This window comes from Chiloscyllium plagiosum, unplaced genomic scaffold (assembly GCF_037043375.1).
Source record: "Chiloscyllium plagiosum isolate Xiang-an unplaced genomic scaffold, Cpla_swu_hap1 HiC_scaffold_12, whole genome shotgun sequence".
Classification (NCBI taxonomy): domain Eukaryota; kingdom Metazoa; phylum Chordata; class Chondrichthyes; order Orectolobiformes; family Hemiscylliidae; genus Chiloscyllium; species Chiloscyllium plagiosum.
Window position 1 is genome coordinate 18,173,877 of NW_028270150.1, and position 25,919 is coordinate 18,199,795.

At 40.1% G+C, this 25,919-nt stretch overlaps 1 protein-coding gene across 4 annotated transcripts in view; it reads right to left on the bottom strand.

The window, feature by feature from the left end:
- appa (amyloid beta precursor protein a) overlaps positions 1–25,919 on the bottom strand; it is a 183,801-nt gene that overhangs the window by 64,422 nt on the left and 93,460 nt on the right. For all 4 annotated transcript variants that reach the window (XM_043701400.2, XM_043701399.2, XM_043701398.2 and 1 more), the window contains exons 4-5: positions 14,137–14,249; positions 10,510–10,703 (exon numbers count right to left, since the gene is read on the bottom strand). In XM_043701400.2, the coding sequence (XP_043557335.1) occupies positions 10,510–10,703; positions 14,137–14,249 (307 nt within the window). The remainder of the gene's footprint in view (positions 1–10,509; positions 10,704–14,136; positions 14,250–25,919) is intronic.

Consider the following 25,919-nt stretch of genomic DNA (forward strand, 5'->3'; position numbering starts at 1 on the left):
ACCACTAATAAAAGGGGGTAAAAGAGGGGGAGGTGTGGCATTGCTTGTCAAAGATAGTATTACAGTGGTGGAAAGGACGATGGATGAGGACTTGCCATCTGAGGTAGTTTGGGCTGAGGTTAGGAATAGGAAAGGTGAGGTCACCCCGTTAGGAGTCTTTTACAGGCCTCCTAATAGTCCTAGAATCATTGAAGAAAGGATAGGGAAGGTGATTCAGGAGATGAGTGACAGTAATAGGGTGGTTATTATGGGGGACTTTAACTTTCCTGATATTGATTGGGAAAGCTATAGCTCAAGTTCGTTAGATGGGTCAGTGTTTGTTCAATGTGTGCAGGAGAGTTTCCTGACACAATATGTAGACAGGCCAACAAGAGGTGAGGCCATACTGGATTTGGTTCTGGGTAACGAACCAGGCCAGGTGTTAGAATTAGAGGTAGGTGAGCACTTTGGGGATAGTGACCATAATTCGGTGATTTTTACTCTCGTGATGGAGAGGGATAAGTGTGTACTACAGGGCAAGAGTTATAGCTGGGGTCAGGGAAATTACGATGCGGTGAGGCATGACTTAGGATGTGTGGCTTGGAAAAGTAGACTCCAAGGCAAGAGTGTAAATGATATGTGGAGCTTGTTCAAGGAGCAACTATTGAGTGTCCTTGATAATTATGTACCTGTCAGGCAGGGAGGAAAGGGTCGTGCGAGGGAGCCGTGGTTTAATAAGGAATTGGAATCCCTTGTTAAATGGAAGAGGGCGGCCTATCTCAAGATGAGACGTGAAGCTTCAATTGGGGCGATTGAGAGTTATAGGGTAGCCAGGAAGGATCTGAAGAGAGAGCTAAGAGCAGCAAGGAGGGGACATGAAAGGTCCTTAGTCGGTAGGATTAGGGAAAACCCTAAGGCTTTCTATAGGTATGTTAGGAATAAAAGAATGACTAGGGTAGGAATAGGTCCAGTCAAGGATAGTAGTGGGAAGTTGCGTGTGGAGGCGGAAGAGATTGGGGAGACACTGAATGAATACTTTTCTTCAGTATTTACTCAGGAACAGGGCATTGTCGTCGATGTGAATACTGAGTCACAAATAAGTAGAATGGATGGCTTTGAGGTATGTAGAGAAGAGGTGTTGGAAATCCTGGAAAAGGTGAAAATAGATAAGTCCCCTGGGCCTGATGGCATTTATCCTAGGATTCTCTGGGAAGCAAGGGAGGAGATTGCAGAGCCATTGGCCTTGATTTTTATGTCCTCTTTGTCTACAGGAGTAGTGCCAGAAGACTGGAGGATAGCAAATGTGGTTCCCTTGTTCAAAAAGGGGAGTAGGGATAACCCTAGTAACTATAGGCCGGTGAGTCTCACTTCTGTTGTGGGCAAAGTCTTAGAGAGAATTGTAAGGGATAGGATTTATGCACATCTGGATAGGAATAATGTGATCAAGGACAGTCAGCATGGTTTTGTGAAGGGCAGGTCGTGCCTCACAAACCTTATTGAATTCTTTGAAAAGGTGACGAAGGAGGTTGATGAGGGGAAAGCGGTAGATATGGTATATATGGATTTTAGTAAGGCGTTTGATAAGGTTCCCCATGGTAGGCTACTGCAGAAAATACGGAGATATGGCATTGAGGGTGAGTTGGAGGTTTGGATTAGGAATTGGCTGGATGGAAGAAGACAGAGTAGTAGTTGATGGAAAGTTTCTTCATGGAGTGCCGTCACTAGCAGTGTTCCGCAAGGATCTGTTTTGGGACCATTGCTATTTGTCATTTTTATAAATGACCTGGAAGAGGGGTTAGAAGGTTGGGTGAGCAAGTTTGCGGATGATACGAAAGTCGGAGGAGTTGTTGACAGTGAGGAAGGATGTGGCAGGTTACAGCAGGATATAGAGAAGCTGCATAGCTGGGCAGAAAGGTGGCAAATGGAATTCAATGTAGCTAAGTGTGAGGTGATTCACTTTGGGAAGAATAACAAAAAGATGGGGTACTGGGCTAATGGTCGGATACTTGGCAGTGTGGATGAGCAGAGGGATCTTGGTGTCCATGTACACAGATCTCTGAAAGTTGCCACCCAGGTAAATAGTGCGGTGAGGAAGGCATATGGCGTACTGGCTTTTATTGGTAGAGGAATTGAGTTCCGGAGTCCTGAGGTCATGATGCAGTTGTTTCAGACTCTGGTGCGGCCGCAGCTGGAATACTGTGTGCAGTTTTGGTCGCCATACTATAGGAAGGATGTGGAGGCACTGGAACGGGTGCAGAGGAGGTTTACGAGGATGTTGCCTGGTATGGAAGGAAGATCGTATGAGGAAAGACTGAGACACTTGGGGCTGTTTTCATTAGAGAAAAGAAGGTTTAGGGGTGACTTGATTGAGGTGTACAAGATGATTAGGGGGTTAGATAGGGTTGACAGTGTGAACCTTTTCCCGCGTATGGAGTCGGGTATTACAAGGGGGCATAGCTTTAAATTAAGGGGGGGTAGATATAGGACTGAAGTTAGGGGTAGGTTCTTCACTCAGCGAGTCGTGAGTTCATGGAATGCCCTGCCAGTAGCAGTGGTGGACTCTCCGTCTTTATGGGCATTTAAGCGGGCATTGGATAGGTATATGGAGGATAGTGGGTTAGTATAGGTTAGGTCGGCTTGGATCGGCGCAACATCGAGGGCCAAAGGGCCTGTACTGCGCTGTATTCTTCTATGTTCTATAATATCACAAGGACAATTACAACCAGATATTAAAGTGCAGGTGTTGCCAGTGATGGCTGCATCCTATGAAAAAAAAACTCACTGCACAGTTTTGAAAGTCAGCAAGGGGGTTCACTTCAGTTTTCTGGACAATATTTATCCTTCAGCAAATTTCACTAAAAAAAATCGGCCATTAGTTAAAAGGGTTAGTAACCAGTGCTCAGATTTTAAAAGACAGAGTTTGGAGACATGAAAAACACATATTCGATGTTTGAGTTAATTTGATCTGGAATGTCTGTTTTCTACATTCTAACAATAACAACAAATCCAATGAAGTACTGTTGAAGTGATGGGCTTGGAATATTGCAAGATTGTGACTTTATCTGTTATAATTGGTTACTGCACTCAGGCAAGATGCAGGTGTAAGATGTAGGAGTGGAAGTAAGCCATTCAACCCATCAAATCTGCTCAGCAATTCAATGAGATTAAAGCTGATTTGAAAATCCTCAACTCCACTTGCCTGTCTGATACCCTTACTGATTAGGAATCAGTCTCAGTTTTGGTAAGACTAAGTTATAGGCTTAGATTTAGGAAACACAAAAAGGCAATCAGTGCAAGTTCCCATTCGTTCTTGCTATCCAATAATCTTTGTTGGAAAACATCTTTGTGAATTGCTATGCATGGAAAAGATTGAGCTTAACTGGTGACAGTGTCATAGAGATGTACAGCACAGAAACAGGCCCTTCGGTTCAACCCATCTATGCCGACCAGATATCCCAACCCAATCTAGTCCCACTTGCCAGCACTTAACCCATATCCTTCTAAACCCTTCCTATTCATATACCCATCCAAATGCCTTTTAAATGTTGCAGTTGTACGAGCCTCCACCACTTCCTTTGGCAGCTCATTCCATACACGTACCACACTCTGCGTGAAAACGTTGCCCCTTAGGTTCTTTTATATCTTTCCCCTCTCACCCTAAACCTACGCCCTCTAGTCCTAGACTCCCCGACCCCAGGGAAAAGACATTGCCTATTTACCCTATCCATGCCCCTCATAATTTTGTAAACCTCTATAAGGTCACCGCTCAGCCTCTGACGCTCCAGGGAAAACAGCCCCAGCCTGTTTAGCCTCTCCCTATAGCTCAAACACTCCAAGCCTGGCAACATCCTTGTAAATCTTTTCTGAACCCTTTCAAGTGTCACAACATCTTTCTGACAGGAAAGACACCAAAATTGCGGGCAATATTCCAACAGTGGTCTAACCAATGTCCTGTACAGCCGCAACATGACCTCCTATACCAATACACTGACCAATAAAGGAAAGCATACCAAACGTCTTCTTCACTATCCTAGCTACCTGTGACTCCACTTTTAAGGAGCTATGAACCTGCACTCCAAGTTCTTTGTTCAGCAACACTCCCTGGGACCTTACCATTAAGTGTATAAGTCCTGCTAAGATTTGCTTTCCCAAAATGCAGCACCTCACATTTATCTGAATTAAACTCCATCTGCCATTTCTCAGCCCATTGGCCCATCTGATCAAGATCCTGTTGTAATCTGAGATAATCTTCTTCGCTGTCCACTACATCTCTAATTGGTGTCATCTGCAAACTTACTAACTATACCTCTTAGGAGGAGAAAGTGAGGTCTGCAGATGCTGGAGATCAGAGCTGGAAATGTGTTGCTGGAAAAGCGCAGCAGGTCAGGCAGCATCCAGGGAACAGGAGAATCGACGTTTCGGGCATAAGCCCTTCTTCAGGAATGGGGAAAGTTTGTCCAGCAGGCTAAGATAAAAGGTAGGGAGGAGGGACTTGGGAGAGGGGCGTCGGAAATGTGATAGGTGGAAAGAGGTCAAAGTGAGAGTGATAGGTCAGACTGGGGTGGGGGCGGAGAGGTCGGGAAGAAGATCTCAGGTTAGGAAGGCGGTGCTGAATTTGATGGATTTGACTGAGACAGGGTGGGGGGAGGGGAAATGAGGAAACTGGTGAAATCCGAGTTCACCAGTTTCCTCATTTCCCCTCCCCCCACCCTGTCTCAGTCAAATCCATCAAATTCAGCACCGCCTTCCTAACCGGAGATCTTCTTCCCGACCTCTCCGCCCCCACCCCAGTCTGACCTATCACTCTCACCTTGACCTCTTTCCACCTATCACATTTCCGACGCCCCTCTCCCAAGTCCCTCCTCCCTACCTTTTATCTTAGCCTGCTGGACAAACTTTCCCCATTCCTGAAGAAGGGCTTATGCTCGAAACGTCGATTCTCCTGTTCCCTGGATGCTTCCTGATCTGCTGCGCTTTTCCAGCAACACATTTCTAACTATACCTCTTAAGCTCACATCCAAATCTTTTCTATAAATGATGAAAAGTAGTGGACCCAGCACTGATCACTGTCTGAAAAACCACCCTCCATCTTCTACCTATGAGCCAGTTCTGTATCTAAGTGGCTACTTCTCCATGTATTCCGAGAGATCTAACCTTGTTAACAAGTCTCCCATGGGGAACGTTGTCGAACGCCTTACTGAGGTCCATATAGATCACATCTACCGCTGTCCTCATCAATGCTCTTTGTTATTTCTTAAAAAAAAACTCAATTAAGTTTGTGAGACATGATTTCCCATGCACAAAGCCATGTTGACTATCCCTAATCAGTCCTTGCCTTTCCAAATACATGTACATCCTGTCCCTCAGGATTCCCTCCAACAACTTGCCCACCACTGACATCAGGCCTACTGGGCTCTCGTTCCCAGACTTGTCCTTACCACCCTTCTTGAACAGTGGCACCACGTTAGCCAACCTCCAGTCTTCCAGCACCTCACCTGTGACTAACGATGATACAAATATCTCAGTAAGAGGTCCAGCAATCACTTCTCTAGCTTCCCACAGAGTTCTAGGGTACACCTGATCAGGTCCTGGGGATTTATCCACCTTTATGCGTTTCAAGACGTCCAGCACTACCTCCTCTGTAATATGGATATTTTTCAAGATGTCATCATCTATTTCCCTGCGGTCTATATCTTCCATGTCCTTTTCCACAGTAAATACTGATGCAAAATACTCGTTTAGTATCTCCCCCATTTTCTGCGGCTCCACACAAAGTCCGCCTTGCTGATCTTTGAGGGGTCCTATTCTCTCCCTAGTTACCCTTTTGTCCTTAATGAATCTGTAAAAATTCTTTGGATTCTCCTTAATTCTATTTGCCAAAGCTATTTAATGTCCCTTTTTGCCCTCATTTCCCTCTTAAGTATACTCCTACTGCATTTATACTCTTCTAAGGATTCACTTGATCTATCCTGTCTATACCTGACATATGCTTCCTTCTTTTTCTTAACCAAACCTTCAATTTCTTTAGTCATCTAGCATTCCCTCTACCTACCACCTTTCCTTTTACCCTAACAGGAATATACTTTCTCTGGATTCTCATTATCTCATTTCTGAAGGCTTTCCCCATTTTCCAGCCATCCCTTTACCTGCAAACATCTGCCCCCAATCAACTTTTGAAAGTTCTTGCCTAATACCGTTAAAATTGGCCTTTCTCCAATTTAGAACTTCAACTTTTAGATTTGGTCTATCCTTTTCCATCACGACTTTAAATCTAATAGAATTATGGTCGCTGGCCCCAAAGCGCTCCCCCACAGACACCTCAGTCACCTTCCCTGCCTTATTTCCCAACAGTAGGTCCAGTTTTGCACCTTCTCTACTCGGTACATCCACATCTCGAATCGGAAAATTTTCTTGTACACACTTAACAAATTTCTCTCCGTCTAAACCCTTAATACTATGGCAGTCCCAGTCTATGTTTGGAAAGTTAAAATCCCCTGCCATAACTAGCCTATTATTCTTACAGCTAGGATCTGGGATGTGATATGAGAATCAACAACGACGAAGTACTGAATATGTACTTTAATTAACTTCATCAATACTGATAGAGGAACATCATATCATTTAGTTAATTTTATTGTTACTGAAAATTTTACAGTTACTGAAAATTTTACAATCTGAACACTAGATTTGAAGTCAGCACAAAGGTAATATTCAAGATGAAGCTCTCATTCTGTGATAATTTGCAAACAATGACAGATGGTTGGAACTGCTCAACAGTAAATCCCTTCAGGCGCTACTGAAACCTAATTCGGAAATTTGTAAGACAATAAACAACTGCTATTTCATTAGCTTTTCACTCATTTTAAAGATCAATTACGTGAGTCATACAAAGCAGGAAGTTACAGGGCAGGAATAGCAGCGTCCTAACTGGCCTCAGCACCTTAGGGTAAGAGAGAGGTTGGGGGTGGGGTGGGGAATATTAACAGTAACTGCAGAGTGTCTGCATCAGATGATAATTCAACTGGGTTTGGCTATGACAGGTGTGTGGCTCAATAACGAGTCAACATTTGTTCATGAACTTGAGTCACTTGCATGAAAAATATGAAGGCTTACTTTAAGAATCAATACTTAAAGAATATTTGCTGCAATAATTTAAGATACCACTGACTTGATGCAAACTTATCCTATTTCTTATGAATACATTAGAGTAAAATCTATTAATTCACCTATTCACGAGTGATGTCAATGGTTTAAAATTCATAGCATTCCAAACAATTCAGCATTTTTTTGAAATGAATTTGAATCTCATTGAGTTGAATGATTCTTCTTCTGAAATATTAACTGTTTAACTCTTCACAAGTGTTGCCAGAGTTCTCAGTATATCCAGCATTTGCTGCTTTTAGTTCAGATTTCCACCATCTGCAGTATTTTGCTTTTGCTGAATGCTTGTTGCAGAATGTAATTTCCTTTTGAAACAAACATATGTAAAACCACAAGGAGGAAGTACTTGCATTCATATAGTAGTTTACAGCCAACATGGTACGTTTGAAGTTCAGCCACTGTTGCCATGTAGGAAAGAGAACACCAGGTTCCACACAAGAACCCCCAATTGATAATAAGTAGATGATCTTTTTTAGGTAATGGTTGAAGGATAAATATTTATTAAAACACAAGTACTCTCCTTTTTTTCTCCAAAACAATACCAGAGGCTCCTTTACCCCTATGTGAGAGAGTGTGTGGGGCCTAAAATTCAACGTCCCATTTGAAGATGGCACTATCAAAAGTGCAGCACCAGACTGGAGGTCTAGATTTTGTGTATGGATTTTGTGTGTGGGTTCAAGCCTCTGGAGTGAGACTTGAACCCACACCATTTCATTGTGATATGTGAAAATTGAGCCACAATTAAATAAGCTAAACTGTCTGAAATTCTTTCAAGTCTAATGCTTAAATACAAAGGACTGACTAGATAAAACAATGATGTGGAGGTGCCGGTATTGGGCTGGGGTAGACAAAGTTAAAAAGTTGTGTGATTTTTAAATGAAACAACACAAGCCGAAAGGAACTTTAAATAAAGTGACAAGTTGAACAATGAAAATTCAATTAGCCTCCAATATAATTAAAGTGCAATGATCTTACAAAGGCTCATTATTTCAAAACCTTTTGCCACAAACAGCATGCTCACACAAATGTAAAAATTCATAATATATTGTATTAATTCCAAAAGGAGTTTAATTTTTAATGCCACTGGTACTCAATGGCAATTTTAATTTTTTCTGGTCACCATAACCACTTAGAGTCATCGAGTCAGAGATGCACAGCATGAAAACAGACCCTTCGGTCCAAGGCATCCATACCGACCAGATATCCCAACCTAATCTAGTCCCATTTGCCAGCACTTAGTCCATATCCCTCATATACCTATCCAGATGCCTTTTAAATGCTGCAAATGTACCAGCCTCCACTACTTCCTCTGGCAGCCCATTCCATACACGCACCACCCTCTACATGAAAAAAGTTGCCACTTAGGTCTCTTTTATATCTTTCCCCTCTCACCCTAAAACTATATCCTCTGGTTCTGGACTTCCCCACCCCAGTGAAGACAAAGACAGGTCACGTCCAATTTAAGCAGAGCACAAACTAGGTTACATAAAGTACTACTGTTATTTTAAATTGGATAATAAAATACAAGCTTTCAGAACATTTTGTGATTTGCCTTTTGACCAATTCATACCCCTTTCTTGCTGGGTTAAGTAACTCACACAAGTAACCACTTACATGTGAACCTTGATATGGAGAGTTTGGATGTTCAACCTGAAAGGAAAATCATCACACCCAACTCTGATTCTACTTATCCCAGACATGTACAATGAGCTAATTGTCAATGGATAAGAAATCTTGAGCAAAATGTTCTGAGGAGTGGTTACCAGTATCAGATTGTCATTCCGCTCTTTTTCTTGAGAGTTCTGCATTTCTCACCTGGACCTCGGAATCAGGCCGCGTGACCAACATGTAGCTTACCTGATTGGAGTGCCTTCCAGCACAAGAGGACATTAGCTTAAGACCAAGACACACTTTCCTTACAAAGCTACACTGTTAAAACTGAGTTTAAAGGTTCCAAAGCTACTTTCACAAGCCACCCAAGAGAGTTTAAGTGTGTAAGGTAACTGGTTGAATAAGAGGGGAGAGCGGCGGGCGAGAGGGGTGGGCAGGACAGCAGGCAAGAGGGGCTAGGTGGACAACAGGCAGGAGGGGTGTGGTGGGTGAGAGGGCAACAGGCGATGAGGCAATGGGAAGTGAAGGGTAGGATGACAGGTAGGTGAGTGAGGGGCTAAAGTGGCAGATGACTGGGTAATGGTCAGTGGGAGGTCAATAGTGAATTGGGGTGCTCAATTTTATAGTTACTCAAGTGTTAAAAGTAAGTTTTAATCTCTCTAGTCTTTCCTGGATAGCTACTCAGGGAAAGCGATTTGTGATTTGCACACTTTGATGCCTGTGTTTCTAAACACAAGAGTGATATATTTTTCCAGAGTGCTCCAGCAAAGAATGTCTCTGTATTTATCAGAGACAAAACTGAAATACGGGGAAATTTGTAAGTACTGTGGAACAGTCAGTTTCCAATGCTTTTGTTAACAAATGTTTGGTATTAACACTTGAGGAATTTCAGAAAGAAATGTTCAGTTTAAAAACAGTCGAATCTCTGCTGAACATGTGGAACTTAGAAATCATCCACAGCTTACAGATAAAAATGTAACCCAAATGGATCAGATGCCATACATTAAAGTTGAAGTGACATCTTAAAGCATTTATCGATAGTCATTAACGGCAATTATGTTTATTTAAGAAAATCTTAATTTTAAAAATTATTTGTTCACAAATGTGGGCATCATTGGCTAGGTCAGCATTTATTGCGATCCCCAAATGACCGGAGTGTTGTTAGGAGTCAATCACATGGTTGTGGTCTGGAATCAAAGGCAGACCGGACCAGGGAAAGATGGCAGATTTCTTTCCCTTAAGAACATCAATGAATCAGATAGGTTTTACCAACAATCAACACCAGTTTCATGGTCATCATTAGATTAATTTTGGATTTAAAAAAAATTGAATCCAAATTCTACCATTTACCATGTGATTTGAACCTGGCTCCCCAGATCACTACCAGTGTCGCTGGATTAATAGTCTAGCACTAATACCACTAAGTCATTGCTTCCTTGGAAATGGATAAATTAATATTTTTTAAAATGTGTCCATTTAGACATTACCATAGTATTGCCATATGATTCTAGACATCTGGACCTTCCAAAATATAACTTTAAAATAATTTTTCCAGTAAACATTTTCACAAAAAGACCAAGTGTTTGCATATTCTTGATTCACACTGGCCAAATTTGTTCAATGATAGAAATGTAACTTAAAGTGCACAAACTTCATTTATCATTTGATGTCCTTAATATTTGCCTCACGTAAGTTTAATTTTGTTATCCTTGAACAAAGGTTGCTTAGAAAATTAAAATGCAGGAAGATAATCCTCACCTGCCATCTGCATAGTCAGCATCATCACCTCCCCACCACACATCAGAGTCTTCTTCATCCATGTCGGAGTCATCAATCTTATCGTTTTCTTCTGGAATGGGGCAGCAAACAAATTCCACCCCACGAAACTCATCGATACCGCAAGGCAGCAGCATCCCAAAGTCATGCAGGTTCATTATCTTATCACCACAGGTCTGAAGAAGTGTAAAAAAAAAAGACTCTCACATAGTTCTTATTTCAATTAAGATTTTTTTCCCTTACATTAGACATTTTCTCTAGTTAAGCTTTAAATGACTTTAATTGACGCCACAAAAGAAAGTACCAGATTTTCATTTCATTTTCCTGCGTGCATGCATGATTTATGAGTGGGCTTTGGTAGAACGCCTTTGCCAGCATGTTCCCAAAAACAAGCAAGAAAGGAATGTTTCTGTTTGCACATACACACCATGCAAAGAAGTTTTTAATGCACAAGTGTTTAAGTGAATCATGGGAAAATAAAGAAGCACATTTGTAAGGGCAGAGGGCGAGTTAAGAGAAGATTAATAAGATGGATGGAGTGGAACAATAAAGAAAATTTAATCTGAAACAAAGATTACCAAAGCTCATAATGCATTGGACGGACTACCAATCAGTGAAAATGCTGGAGTAAAAGAAACATGATGATCAATCACTTGCATTGATAAAATATTAAAGGGAATAATTTCAGCAACTGAAAACCCTAAGTGACAAGCCAAATTACTGGGTAACTACATGCCAGGTAACAATGCAAGCTAAAATTTGCATTACTGGGAAGATTTGAAGCATATATCCCAAGTTTTCTTCATTATCTTGATTCCCTTTAGCTTTCCCTCCCACCAGGAAATGTTATAAATAAATTCAAATTACTGTGAGTGCTTGAAATCTGAGACAAAAATAGAAAATGCTAGAAATACTCAGAACTTCTATTTTTGTCATACAAATTAAACTTGATCATTTATTAGAACCTTTGAGAGATTGGAGAAGCGACTAGGTGAACAGAAAAACTTAATTAGGTCCATTTGTTCAGTCTTAACTTGTATTAAAACAAAATTTAATCAAGATACTTCCTGAATATTAACATAGTTTACTCAAATATCTTTGTATTTGGCCTGAATGTGCTCTGATAATCAAACAAAAAAATAAAGCCCTAATTGTTTTGCCACGTATTAATAGTTGCAGGCAGCTTTTGTGGGGAGGGATGTGGAGAAGGGATAAGAGAACATAACCGTCAATTTTGTTCACACACAACAGCTATGTATTACATGATAAAAGCAAAATACTTTGGATGTGGAGTTGTGTTGCTGCTGCGAGACATGAAAATTTCACTAGCACTTTGTTTTTCTTCTGTACCACTAAACCAGAATATGGGCCTATAAGAAGTCAATGTTGTATGTCCAAGGCTAAATTTCGATAGATGCAATTCAAGATCTTGAAGGACTGATTTAACGTACAAAGAACGAGAAAACTTGGTGCTTGATACTCTTACTTCCTCTGACCCCATCCAGTTCTACTGAGTGGTGAAGCGAAGACATGCTCACCCACATCAGGTCATGAGTTGGCATAAGTCTCATCATATCTGCTTTTTAGGGTTAGACAGGTAAAAATCTTGATGAATAACATTGACATCCAGTCTACATTTTTGGGACATGGGTTTAAATCCCATTACTGCAGGTGAAGGAAACTGAATTCTGTAATCTTTGGATTACATTGGAATCTCCCTGCTTTCTGTCAATAAATAAAACATTGTTGGGCTAATGTACTGAGCAGTTTGCCTGATGCAGAGGTCTTTCATACTCCTGCTGGAATGCTGTCAGGCCCCAAACTATTTGCTGTATCATTGCCTCCAGCTGTTTTAAACAATTACATGAACTGAATCAAATCAGTTGAAGTCTGAAATATGAGATCTTGGAGATTTATTAGCAAGCCTGGAAGGATCATCCAAACTGTACTTCTGGTTCAAGAAGTTTCCTTGAAAATTTATTCCTGGTATGTAGATGGGCCTGCGTATATTACTCATCCCTAGCTGCTTGTCACTTAGTGAGCTGCTGCAATCCATTTGGTGGAGGTACATCCCCAGTGTTTTTAGGGAGAGAATTCCACAATTTGATGATGGTGTTCACATGTAACTGTTGCCCTTGTCCTTCTAGATAATGGCAGTTGTAGATTTGAAAGTCTTGGTAAATTCATGCAGTGCATCTTATAAATGGTCCTGCATTTCAGCCATGTCTTTAGCAGTGACACATAAGACTCAGGCATCATTGAGGGTGGGGATGTTTATGACACATTTCCTTTTGGTCAGCTGTTTACTTGCCCACCACCATTCAAACATTGACGAAACAGGACTTCAAAGCTTTGATCTGACCCATTGATTATCGAATCACTGAGCTGCACCTACAGCATTCTGAATCCATAGTTTAGCATGCATGTCATTCTGGAGGTCAGTTAGTTGCCAGCTGGTTTGTGATATAAACCAATGTCACTGGCGCAGGTTCAATTTCTGTACTGGCTGAGGTCACCATGAAGGTCCCACCTTCTCAATCTTCCCCTTGCATGAGATGCGGTGAACCTCAGTTTAACCACGATCAGTTGTCTAATAAAAAAGCAGCCCATTTTCCTCTAGGACTAGGGGACCTTTTCCTTTCATCCCGTGTTGCAGCTTCACATGGTTAGTTCATGATTTTAATATATCTGCTGCTGCTTCTGGCATCATCTCCTAGATTCTTTGATGAACTAGAGCTGATCCCAGTTTAGATGGAGGCATATGCTGGGCCACATGTTTGTTAGTTTATTGTTGAGTACAGTTTTGCATCTGGTGTTGGCCCAGGACCTTCCAAATACCCAGTTTAGATTCACTTCAGCTGGAAGAGTTTCCATTACATTTAGTATAGTGGTAGACCCACGCAACACAATTGAGCAAATCCTGTGAGGTTATCACTCATACAAATACAGTTTTAATTAGATATATCTGTAAAGGTAGTTTGGTAAGGATAGGTTCAAGCAGGTGTTTCCCTCATTGGCTTCCTTGTCACTTGCCACACATTGTCTGGCATGCGTGCCCTTTGGACTTGGTGCTATGGATGCAATCAGCCACATGTCTATTTGCCCATGTTTGAACTTTCACATGAAGCTTCATACAGTATAGAGCTAATGCTCAAGACTCCCAGGACCACTTCTTTGAAAACAAACAAAAACACAAATTGCCGGAAACACAGCTGGTCTGGCAGCACCGGTGGAGAGAAATCAGATTTAATGTTTCGGGTCCAAAGACCCTTCTACAAAACACCTATTTTCTGAAGGGGGTCACTGGACCCGAAACCCTAAATAAAGGTATCCTCTTATAGTCTCCACAAATAAATTATGCATGAAAAGTAGTTGATAAACCAATGACATAATTTAAGGGAGAAGAGAAAGATTCTTTCTTCAAAAGAACAGAAAAAAATGCCTGACAGCTCTGCCAAAATATCACATCCATCACAAATACACTCAATTCAAATGAGAAAACCATATCATAAACAATTAGCTCATGAAAAAATAAGGAATTCAAAATCACTAGTTTTCAGACAACTATTTGCTTAGCTTCTGGAGATACTTTCAGCAAAATGACTCTACCTCTTTTGCCACAGTGTGCCAATACAGATGGCTCTCACAGGTGTCCATCTTCTCCCGATGTAGAAACTTGCATTTGTCTGGGACAAGGAGGGCATCACTGACGAATTCACCAACTGTGTTGGGAGAACAGGAAAGCTTTAGTAGCAAAGCAAGAGATCAGAATATATTTCTTCAAAATTAGCCTCACATGGTGCCATGCAACAAAGAAGTTCAATGTTAAACAAGGCACCAAACTGTAATCACAGGCCTCTGACTTTCATACACCTAATGTGCGAAAGTGAAACACAGTTTACACAGAATATAGTTAATTATATTTCATCTAATTATGTATTAGTCCAGCTTGTGCCAACTAAGAGCATGTGTTGAAAGGAAGATTGAGAGTCACAAAGTGAAGCTTGAAAGCAGGTGACCAGTTCCACAGAGTTAGTCAAATTACAAAGAAGTTAAAGTTTTACAAAGAATGATTAATTACAGATCGGTTGCCCCTCTCCAACAGCTTTTTTCAAAATAGTTAACTGCAGGTACTGATGCTGGAACATTAACCAAATCCAGATTAATTATGTGGCTCCTGACAGTAGAAATTAATATAAACTTAGGCTAGCATGCTACATTGACCTGATCACTGAAATAGCAAGCCAAGTATCTCAGAAAAATCTACACAATGTTCCTATAAAACTGCTGTTCAAGTTCTGACAATATTAAATTTGATTATAATTGGTTGTCTCGTCCTGAGAGCCCTTTCAATTGCATTAGGAGGACAACACCCTCCAAATAATCTCACTTCTTTGCTTGGATCTGAACTTGGTGGAAAATTTGTTTCAACTTTATATTCCACTTCATGCATGAACATTTACTATACACAGGAAAACCAGTAAGGCAGGCTGGAGCTGATTATTTCAAGAGGTCTTTACCATCATCTCAGTGGGCTAAAATAGAGATTGTTCGGAACAACATAAGGCAGATTTGAGGTGGATTTGTTTCTTTTATTGAATGCTCACAGTTTATGCTTCTGCATCAGTATAGTGAATCTCATGTTGGGTCAGGTACATCCCACCCCATTAGATGCAATGTCAATGAAAAAGAAAGAAGTGTGGATTGAGAACTTATCACTACTCCAAGTAAGGGGGAGAAAAAAAGGAATCATCCACTATTTCCACTAACCATTAGTGAACCTTGCTAGAAAAATATAAGTAGTCACAAGAATCAAAAGAAGTCACAATCAGACTTGACAGCGTACCTCTTGAAATGCCAATCAGAACACTGTCGACAGAACAATCGTAATAAATGATTACATGGGCATGGCAGGGCATTCAGTATCTGTGCAACTGTTCACAAGGAGTCATATCCATTGGAAGCAGAAAATGTTTATTTTAAAAATGAAGCACCACCAAACTTAGTTCTGTGACCACTAATGTGCTCAAATTTGTACATGTGTTGTAGCCAAGTGACTAATAACTGAGGAAATGGTGGAGGCTGGTACAAATTGCAACATTTAAAAGGCATCTGGATGGGTGCATGAATAGAAGAGTTTAGAAAGGTATGGGTCATGTGCTGGCAAGTGGGACTGGATTAGGTTGCGTTATCTGGTCAGCATGGATGAGTTGGATTGAAGGGTCTGTTTCCGTACTGTACATTTCTATGACTCCATAACTATAGAACCTAAAGGTTAGGTAAAAACTTTGAAAACCATGGAAAGTCTCAAAAACAAAGCTGGAAGTATATATTTTTTAAAAACTCCTAGAACTAATAGTTGTTGCTTTGTTCTCTTTGTCCAATCAGAAAAGGCTACCTGAATTTGTTCCAAAACATTATAGGTGTATCCTTTAAGTCAAGGTGGGTCGTTGGGTGATATGGAGTTCAAGTGTTCTATAATTATCAGCTGCAAGAATAACATACACTTGCCATCAGAAAAATTAAAATAACGTTAGTGCAGTTAAGCATGACTTAAAGCAGCTGTCAGATTTATGTATGATGCCTTTGCAAGTCTTTCAAGACAGGATAACATGACTTGATTAGTAAAGTTTTAGTTTCCAAAACAATATTTGAAGAGATTCTGATAGGATTCACGTGTGCAAACTATACATTTAAATTAGTTGGAAATAGATTAGCAGTGAGTTGAAGAGCATTTCCTTTTACGTAGAGGGTTTTAGAAAGTTGGTAAGGGCAGAAACCCAAATCACATTTAATATATAACTTAGTAATTTATATATTTGGTCCACAACCCTGTAAGTTACAGCACCTTGAGAAGCAATAGATGAGATTAGGTTTGAATACTCTTTTCCATCTGCATGGATTTGATTGACTGCATTGCTTCTTTCTGTGCCTTAAATTTTTGATTCTAGGAAGTACAATTTAATTCATGATTAATTCTCACCTGTAGCTTTGATTTATTCTAATAATATGCTGGGAATATACTACCAGAAGAAATACTTCTTGACCTTTATTATCGTCACTCTGACAATTAAGTTACATGGAGATATTGAAAATCATATGAAGATTGTATGCTATGATGATACCATGGCTTGAGAGGTGTATTTTGTCCTGGTTCTTTAAATGGAGAGGTTGAGTCAAAGGTAACGAGCGGTCTGTTGCAAGCCAATAAAGTAAATAGCTTGTGAAGTCTTGGGTATGTTTAAAAAATGGTTAGAACAATAGAGGCAGCATGAAGGGGTGAAGTTGAGCTCCCACAGAACAGGAATTTTGTTTCACTTTCAATAGCTGCCAGGTTTTGGAAGCTGCTATACATCTCTCCTTGCTACAGACGAATTCTTGAGTTCTCTCTTTCTCTCTCACATATACACAGTCTTCTACTGATGTTCCTTTCTCCTGGACTGGAGACTTGCACGAGAGACAATCTATTTTACTGACTTTGCCTTTGCTAAGAGCGTGTTAATTGGATGTTACTGTATTGGTACAGTTGCTGTTTAGTGGTTAGATAATCTATTATTCAATTAACTTTTCCAGTAGAGTTAAATTATTCCAATTCATCTTTCATTTGTTTGTATTTTAAGTATAATATAAGAATAAAGTGTGTTTTGGTTCAAGCTTGGTAATTTCCCCAATCAAATTACATCTGGAACACACCTTACATTTGCCCTAAAATAAAAATTGGCATCTAGACTATCTTCCTAATATATTTTGAGGGAGTTTGGTCTAGTTAATAATGATACATTATAATAGAATAAAACAATGGCCCAATAACTAGTACTAGAAGCGATCTACCAATTTTATTTTGGGAGCAAGAAACCGCTGCTATCGATATTTTTCCATTTGCAAAGAGTGGTTCCAAGTAAAGGATACTGAATTAAGATTTTCGACTTCAATAACAATGGATACAGCAGTCACAGGCAAAAATGAATGACTTCGGTGACTGAGAAATGGTAGCTTTCCCGTCATCCCCCAGATGAGAGGCCATCTTAAGTTGCTAGTGATAAGATGTAAACATGTGCCACTTAGCTTCTGCATTGTAGCTTAATGGTACTTTCAAATCTCACACGCTTTTAGGAAGACATTAATAGAATAGAAAAAAAATGGTCATTTTTCTAAAGTTACAAGAGACCCGTTGTACTAAACTTGCTTGGGTTATCAGAGTTAAAAATCATAAAATACCAGGTTATAGTTGGGACTATAACCTGGTGCTTTGATGTTTTAACTTTAGCCATCCTAGCCCAACACCAGCTCCTCCACATCATGATTTATCAGAACAAGATTTGGGCAGGTCATCACTGTTCTATGCATTGACATGTAATTTCACAAACTTAGAGATGTACAGCACAGAAACAGATCCTTTGGTTCAATTTGTCTATGCTGACCAAATAGCCTAAACTGATCTAGTCACATTTTCCAGCATTTGACTCATATCCATCTAAATCGTTCTTATTCATATACCCATCCAGATGACTTTTAAATGTTATAACTGTACCAGTCTCCATCACTTCCTCGGACAGCTCATTCCATACATGCACCACCCGCTGCATAAAAAAGTGTCCCATAGATCCCTTTTAAAACTTTTCCCTTTTACCTTAAACGTATGCCCTGTAGTTTTGGATTTCCCTACCTTGGGGAAAATACTTTGGCTATTCACCCTACCCATGCTCCTCATGATCTTATGAACCTCTATAAGATCACCTCTCTGCCTCTGATGCTCCAGCCTATTCAGTCTCTCCCTATAGTACAAACCCTCCAATGCCAACAACATCCTTGCAAATCTTTTCTGAACCCTTTCAAGTTTAACAACATCATTCCTATAGCAGGGAGACCAGAACTGAATGCAGCATTCCAAAAGTGGCCTCATCAATGTCCCGTACAGCAGGTAGAGGGACAGACATGATATGCCGATGACAAAGCTTTTGAATTTTCTTTATATCCTCCGCACTAATATATATTTCCATCTGATTCTGTATCATCAGCAAACTTACATTTGGTAACCACAACCAAAGCACTTGTCGAGATTTTCAACCACTGGACTGAAGCACTGATAACCCCACTATTCACAGCATGCCAACCTGAGAATAACCCAGTTATTCCTACTTTGCTTTTCATCAACTAATCCTCAATCCATGTTAGCAGATCACCGCCATGCAGTGTGTTTGAACTGTGTTTACTAACTTCTTATCTGGCACCTTATCAAAAGCCTCTGAAAATTTAAATACTCCATGTTATTTGTTCTTCATTACCTATTCAACTAGTAACATCCTTAAACAATAAATTTGTCTCAAAATTTCCCTTTCATGAATACATGCTGATTCTGCCCAATCAGATCATTACATTCTAAGTGAACATATATTAATTTTTTTTATAATAGATCCTAGTATTTTTCCTACTGACATCAGGTTGTCACGACTCGTTCTTCATTTTCATTTTCTGTGCTTTCTTAAATAACAGGGCTACCTTTTCTACTATCAATCTGCAGGAACCATTCCAAAATCTACTTGTTCATATTGATAGTCTATGCTTTATCAGTTTTGTTCTTACTTTGCTGAATGCTAAAATGCTCTCATCTCTCAGTGTACTACTACTGTTTAACAACTTTATAAGTCTTCTCCTTTGATTTAATACAATTAATCATCAACCTCTACAGTTGACTCATTTCTCCTGTTGGGTTTTTGTGCCTTAAGGGCATGAATGTATATTTGTTCTATGCCATGTAAAAGGTCTTTAAATACTAAACATTGCCAATCTACCACTGTACATGGAGATATTTTCCCCAGTTTACCATAGCCATCTTGGCCTCTTTCATGTTAACAGTTTCATTTGTTTGGATTGAAGATCCTAGTTTTGGATTAAGCATCATTTGCAAACTTTATGGAAAATTAATTCAAATTGCAGTCACTCTTGCTTAAAATGTCTTCGACAAAAATAATTAACCTTTTCCTAATGCATAATTATGTAAAATAGCCTGCTTCTCAGTTAGTTTCTCAACACAATGCTTGAAAGAAACTGTCTTGCACACAATTAAAGATCTTGTCCTCCACAGAATTGTAGCATATTACATTTATCCAGCAGAAATGTGCATTAAAATCGCTTATAACTGATACATCTCTGATTTGCTGCTGTATACAATGCCCAACAATTATCACTACTGTTTGATGGCCCATAAACAACTCTTACTGGCTGCCCATGATGTTTAACTTCACCTTAACAGACCCTCATTAATGTATTGATGCCAGCACTTATTGGCACTACCACACCCTCTTTTCCTTTGTTTACCTTTACGACAAATATCAAAAATCTTGAACATTCAGTTCTCAGCCTTCGTCCATATGCAGCCGCATCTCTGCGATGAAGGGCAATTATTATAACCATTTAATTCTACCTATTTGTGCAATTAATTCACAATTTGTCTATGCTACATGCATTCAGATAGATAGCCCTTAAATTCTGCTTTCATATTTTTTCTCTATTTGATGTTGCGATTTGTTTCTACTATCTCCCACATGAATTTACAACTTTCCCACTTTCCATAACCAGTTGTTTTTCCTATCTGAATGACCTCATAGGATCCAAGTTAGCTTGAGGAGAATGAGAACCTATCTGAGAACACTAACAAATATGCCTGTAAGGTTACTAATCCCAGTCCCGCTACTCTATAACTTGTCATCTTGTACAGGTTCTACCTGCACCATAAATCTAAAACCCTTCCTCCTAAGCCACTTTTCGGTCACTTATTCATTCACTCAATTTTCCTATTACATGGGTTGTACCTACCAAAGTCAGTCGAGATTCAAAAGACAAATTTCTGCATCAACGTATTCGCCTTATGAAGAGAGTCTGTCTTCTGGAGAGTTTTAAAGAATGAAAAGTGATCTTGTTGAAGCTTAAACAATTCTTACAGGACATGACATGACAGGGCAGATATGGACTGAATGTTTCCTTTCACTAATTAGCATTCTCTGATGAACCATCACCCTCATAATTAGGAGCAGACAGCCTCTGTGGATGGCTGCACTACCTGCAAGATAGCCAGTACCATTTGACATTTATTTCCTCACTGCCTGCATCTCCTAGCTGGCAACATGATCACTTCTCTAAACATACTATCCTCGTAGCTTTCTGAACCACAGTGACTCCCGCCGTCACTTGAATTGCAACTCCTGAGCTCAAATTTCTTCAACTGGTGCTATTTCCTGCATGTGCTTGTCTAGGCCAAATAGTAAATGGACCTCTAACTGATAACGATGCCAAATGAACAGATAGAAGGTTAGACATAAAAATAGAATGAGACGCCAGGAAATTGAAAGACAAAGACTATCTTGAGCACTACCAACAGAAATAACCACTGCAAACACAAATAAAGCATATACCAAAAATGGTACATGGGTTCTGTGCAGTACAACATATCACACTACTCATACAGAAACAATCAGCTTAATTCGACTTGGACTTCTGATGGCTTCTGCTTTCTTTGAATCATCTCTTGAATGTAAAGGAATCCTTGCTATTCTCACAAATGGCCTGCTTCAACAACGAGACAGCAATGAAAGCCAAAATTCATGTGTAGTGGTTTGATTTTAGCGATAGATATATACTTACATTGTGTAAAAAGGATGTAACATTCAAACAATAACCGTTGTTCTATTTTGGTCTCCCTTCTATAGGCAAGATGGTGTGAAACTTGAAAGGGTCCAGAAAAGATTTGGAAGGCTGCTGCCAGGGTTGGAGGGTTTGAGCTGTAGGGAGAGGCTGAATAGGATGGGGATATTTTTCCTGGAGCATTTTAGGTGGCGAGGTGACCTTATAGAAGTTTATAAGATCACAAGGTGCATGGATGCATGATTAGGAAGGGTTGAGTGGAACACGGGCCAAATGCCTGCAAATGGGACTAGAATAATGGAGAATATCATCTGGCCGCCATGGACGAGTTAGACTGAAGAGTGTGTCTCCATGCTGTACAACTCTATGACTCTGAGTGTTTGAACATATGCTAACTCATGGTTGCTGTGGACTGAAATGCACAAAAGTCAGAGAGAGAGCAAAGCATAGTTAAAGGAGTGGGTTAGAGAATAATGAAGTGGCAAAGTGACATCCAAGAAATGAAGGCACGAGGGATCATGCAAAGATGACTAGTAAACGGGAGGTATTCAGGAATTAGGATCCATTGTTGGTCAGTAATAACTGGGATGGTAAATGAGCAGCACCTGAAGTGCAATAGGATAGGAGTTTCAAAGTAAAAAGAAAATTAGTTCTACATGTTTACCTATCCCATTTACTGAATGTTTAAATTTCAAATTTACTAAACTACACATTTTATGAAAATGTATGGAAATCTTTAAGATCCTTTTTAACCCCTTGTACATGGGGTTCCTGCTTTTGTTAATCTAAATTAAAAGTTAATATGCAGGTACAGCAACCAATTAGAAAAACAAATGGTCTGTTAGCATTTATTACAAACCAAATAGAGTGAAACCTTTCTGGAGGAATTAAGGGCTACGGGGAGAATGTGGGTAAGTGGAGTTGAAATGCCCATCAGCCATGATTGAATGGTGGAGTGGACTCGATGGGCCGAATGGCCTTACTTCCACTCCTATGTCTTATGGTCTAATTTGCATACCATTGGTCCTCTAATCAAAAGAATTTACTTTTTATAGGAGAGTGATCTAGTCTAATTTCTACGATGAAGGATTGTCGTTATAACAGATTGCATGATTGAAGCATATATTTCTTGAATTTAGAAGAATGAGATGATCAAATTGAAAAATAAAAAATTCTTAAGGAGCTTGAATAGTATTGCTGCTGGCAAGACACTTTCCAGCTTCAGAGTCTAAACTGACAGTTACAATTTCTGAAGCTGTCAGTCGTCCAAGTGAGCACGAATTTCATCATTTAAATGCTTCTCAATTTTTGTAACACTTTATCCTGGAGTATTGTGGATATCTCACTTTCAGCATTTTCAAACCAGAGGTAGATTTATCTTTAAGTATGAGAATTGAAAGATATGGAGTGCAGAAACCTGGAGCTGAGGTTGAAAATCTGTCATAATGTTAGCGAGTGGCGGATCAAGCTTGAAGGACAGATTCTTATTTACGATTTTAAATTTTAGCCATTAAGTTGTGTTGTAGATTCAATGTCATGTTCTTGAAGTCAAGGCTGAGTTTATGGGCCATGTCACCAGTGGGTAAGAGAATGGCAATTTGAGAGGGTGAAAGGAATGTGATTGAATGTGTCAAACAAAATGTATCCACTATACTGAAATTAATTCCCAGCAGAAAACAAGTAACCAGACTGCAACAATTTCTTAAAATAAACGGGAAACTAATTGGGAAAAAACAGAAAACGTCTGTAAAATTCTTGCCAATCAGTATTTCTGGAGATTGCAAAATAGTCTGGTTTTGTACAGGTACAGTTCAACATGGTCTGACAATTATCAACCTTTTTTTCAATGAAACCTCTTACCGAAGAAATTTATAATTGCTGATGCATTTACTGTTAGATTAAAGTTTAATGTTATGTGGGCATGACCTCATGGGTGCAACTGAACTGATACATGACATCACAGGTACCCAAGCAGATGGATTACAGCTGCCATTTTAGCGTTATGAACAAACACTTCTTAATTCAATCCAACATTGTAGGGCCTGGCTAAGCTATCCAAATGAATGGATATCAAAATTTTGCCACATTCAGGACAACTAAATAAATAATCAGAGGACATCCTCATCTTCAACGAAGCAAAATATAAGGGTTTGGTTTTGAAATGATTTTTGGCTAATCAAGTGATAATCTGCTTCAAGTTCTGCCTGAAGGACCAACTGTAGAAGCCAGGTGTTCAGTCAATTTGACAGATTCCACATAGCAAGATGGCAAAAAGGTGGCTAAATAGCTAAGCTTCAGATCCAAAGATAAGTTACATGGCCAGTTGTTAGAATGCCACCCGCTCCAAAGCACCAGATTTCAGGAATGAAAACATCTCCAACAGTAACTAGTGAATTTAGGCCCATTGTTTGAGGTGATGGCCCAAATTTCACTTCTGTACAATAGAAAAATAGTTACATCACTGCACCAGTATTTATCCAGAAATACAAATTCAAATCTCCCAATGATAGCTGGGGTATTTAAATAAACTTAATTAAAACCCATTGGCTTCACTAGCTTAACTGTCCTCAAACAGTCGAGCAAGCCATTCAATTTGTTCAGAAGTTTTTATAGAGACCGATATCTTTTTTTTTACAAGAAAGAAATCACTGTAATGCCAATGGGAATAAAACCAATGGAATAACAGACCAACTAAAATCAACAATTAAAACATTAATCAATAGAAACTTATTTTAAATAAGCTGGCAAATTTCACTTTTTTTAGTTGATAGAACAAAGATATCCTTCATGGAGTCACAAGCAGCCATGTCCTTCTTTCTCTCACCCTGATGTGTGGTATCATTTGGAAACTTTCAGCTTTTCCGACCTAACCTCTTATGTCAGAACTCTCACCTTTCCCACTGAAAGGATTTGCTCCTAAAGTCATATTCGCCAGCAGCTGTAGTCTGTGTTCAACTGTATTTAGCCCATCAAATTGGTTTATACTCCAATATAGGAGAAAGTAAGGGCTGCAGATGCTGGAGATCAGAATCGAAGAATGTGGTGCAGGAAAAGCACAGCAGGTCAGGCAGCATCAGAGAAGTAGGAGAATCAATGTTTAGAGCATAAGCTCTTCATCAGGAATGAGGCTTGTGGCCCAAGGGGGCTGAGAGATAAATGCGAGGTGTGTGTGGGGGAGGTGAGGGGGGCGGCAGTTGGGCAAAGGTAGCTAGGAATACGATAGGTAGATGAAGGTGATAGGTCAGAGAGGAGGGTGGAGCAGATGGTGGGAAGGAAGATGGAAAGGTAGGAAAGCTCAAGAGGGGCCAAGTAGAAAGGTTGAATCCAGGATAAGGTGGTGGGAGGAGAAATGAGGAAACTGGTGAAATCCACACTAAGCCTGTGTGGTTGGAGGGTCCCAAGGCAGAAGATGAGGTGTTCTTCCAGACGTCAGGTAGTTAGGGTTTGGCGGTGGAGGAAGCCCATCTTTGGGACACATGCACTAAAACAAAAAACCCACTGCCCTATGGCCAAACACTAACCTCCCCCCACCCCCACTCCTTCACCAAGGACATGCAAGTCCTGGGCCAGCTCCTCCAAACCCTAACCACCCGACGCCTGGAGGAAGACTACCGCATCTTCCGCCTTGGGACGCTCAAACCACAGGGGACCAATGTGGATTTCACCAGATTCCTCATTTCTCCTCCCACCTTAATCCCAGATCAAACCTGCCAACTCGGCACTGCCGTTTTGAATTGTCCTACCTGTCCATCTTTCTTCCCTCCTATCCGCTCCATCCTCCTCTCCGACCTATTGCCTCCACCCCCCCTTCAACTACCGATCGAATTCCCAGCTACCTTCCCCTCAGCCCTAGCTTCACCCCCCTCCTGTTTATCTATCAGCCCCTTTGGGCCACAAGCCTCATTCCTGATGAGGGGCTTATGCCTGAAACATTGATTCTCCTGCATCTCGGATGCTACCTAACCAGCTGTGCTTTTCCAGCTCCATACTCTTCAACTTCCACTCTAATATAGCCCAATTAGATGTTCCTGGTTAAAAATCACAACACCAGGTTATAGTCCAACAAGTTTAATTGGAAGCATTAGCATTTGGAGCGCCGCTCCTTCATCAGGTAGACGTTCCTGCATAAGTAATAGCAACCAGACCCACATCTTTGAACACTCTCTCATGTTCATTACAACAATCCTGATGGCATAGCTTTCCAGAGTTCTTCATCAATTGACCAACTAAAATATCTTGTTTACAGTTTGGTCCTCTGGTATAAACACTGGTTTTTGCATGCCTGGTGTATTTGCTCCATTTTCAAGGTTACGTCCTTTTAATCTTGCTCATTTCATGCAGAGTTTCAAGGCAGTTTTTTTGTCCTTACTGCCAAATCAAAAAACAAGTCTACTTGTTGAAAAATTTGATTGCCTCCCCTCTCATGAATTCTGTGGTCTGTAATAGCAGGACTGTGCCATAACAGGCTTGAATCTGACACCACCCCAATTAGCTTTCAACTCTACAGGAACTAAAGCTAGAGCTTAACTTTAATGAAACAAAATTCTGAGGTTGATAAGACTTGACACAAAAACAAACTGCGGGAGCAGCTTAACAGGTCTGGGGTATTATTGTGGAAAGAAAACAAGAGTTAATGCTTTGAGTCCATTATGACTCATTTATTACAAAACATACAGGGATAAGAAGAGGCCATTCAGCCACATGAAGCTGTCCAGACAAGTGACGCTTGCAAAAAAGACAAGGATTTTCTC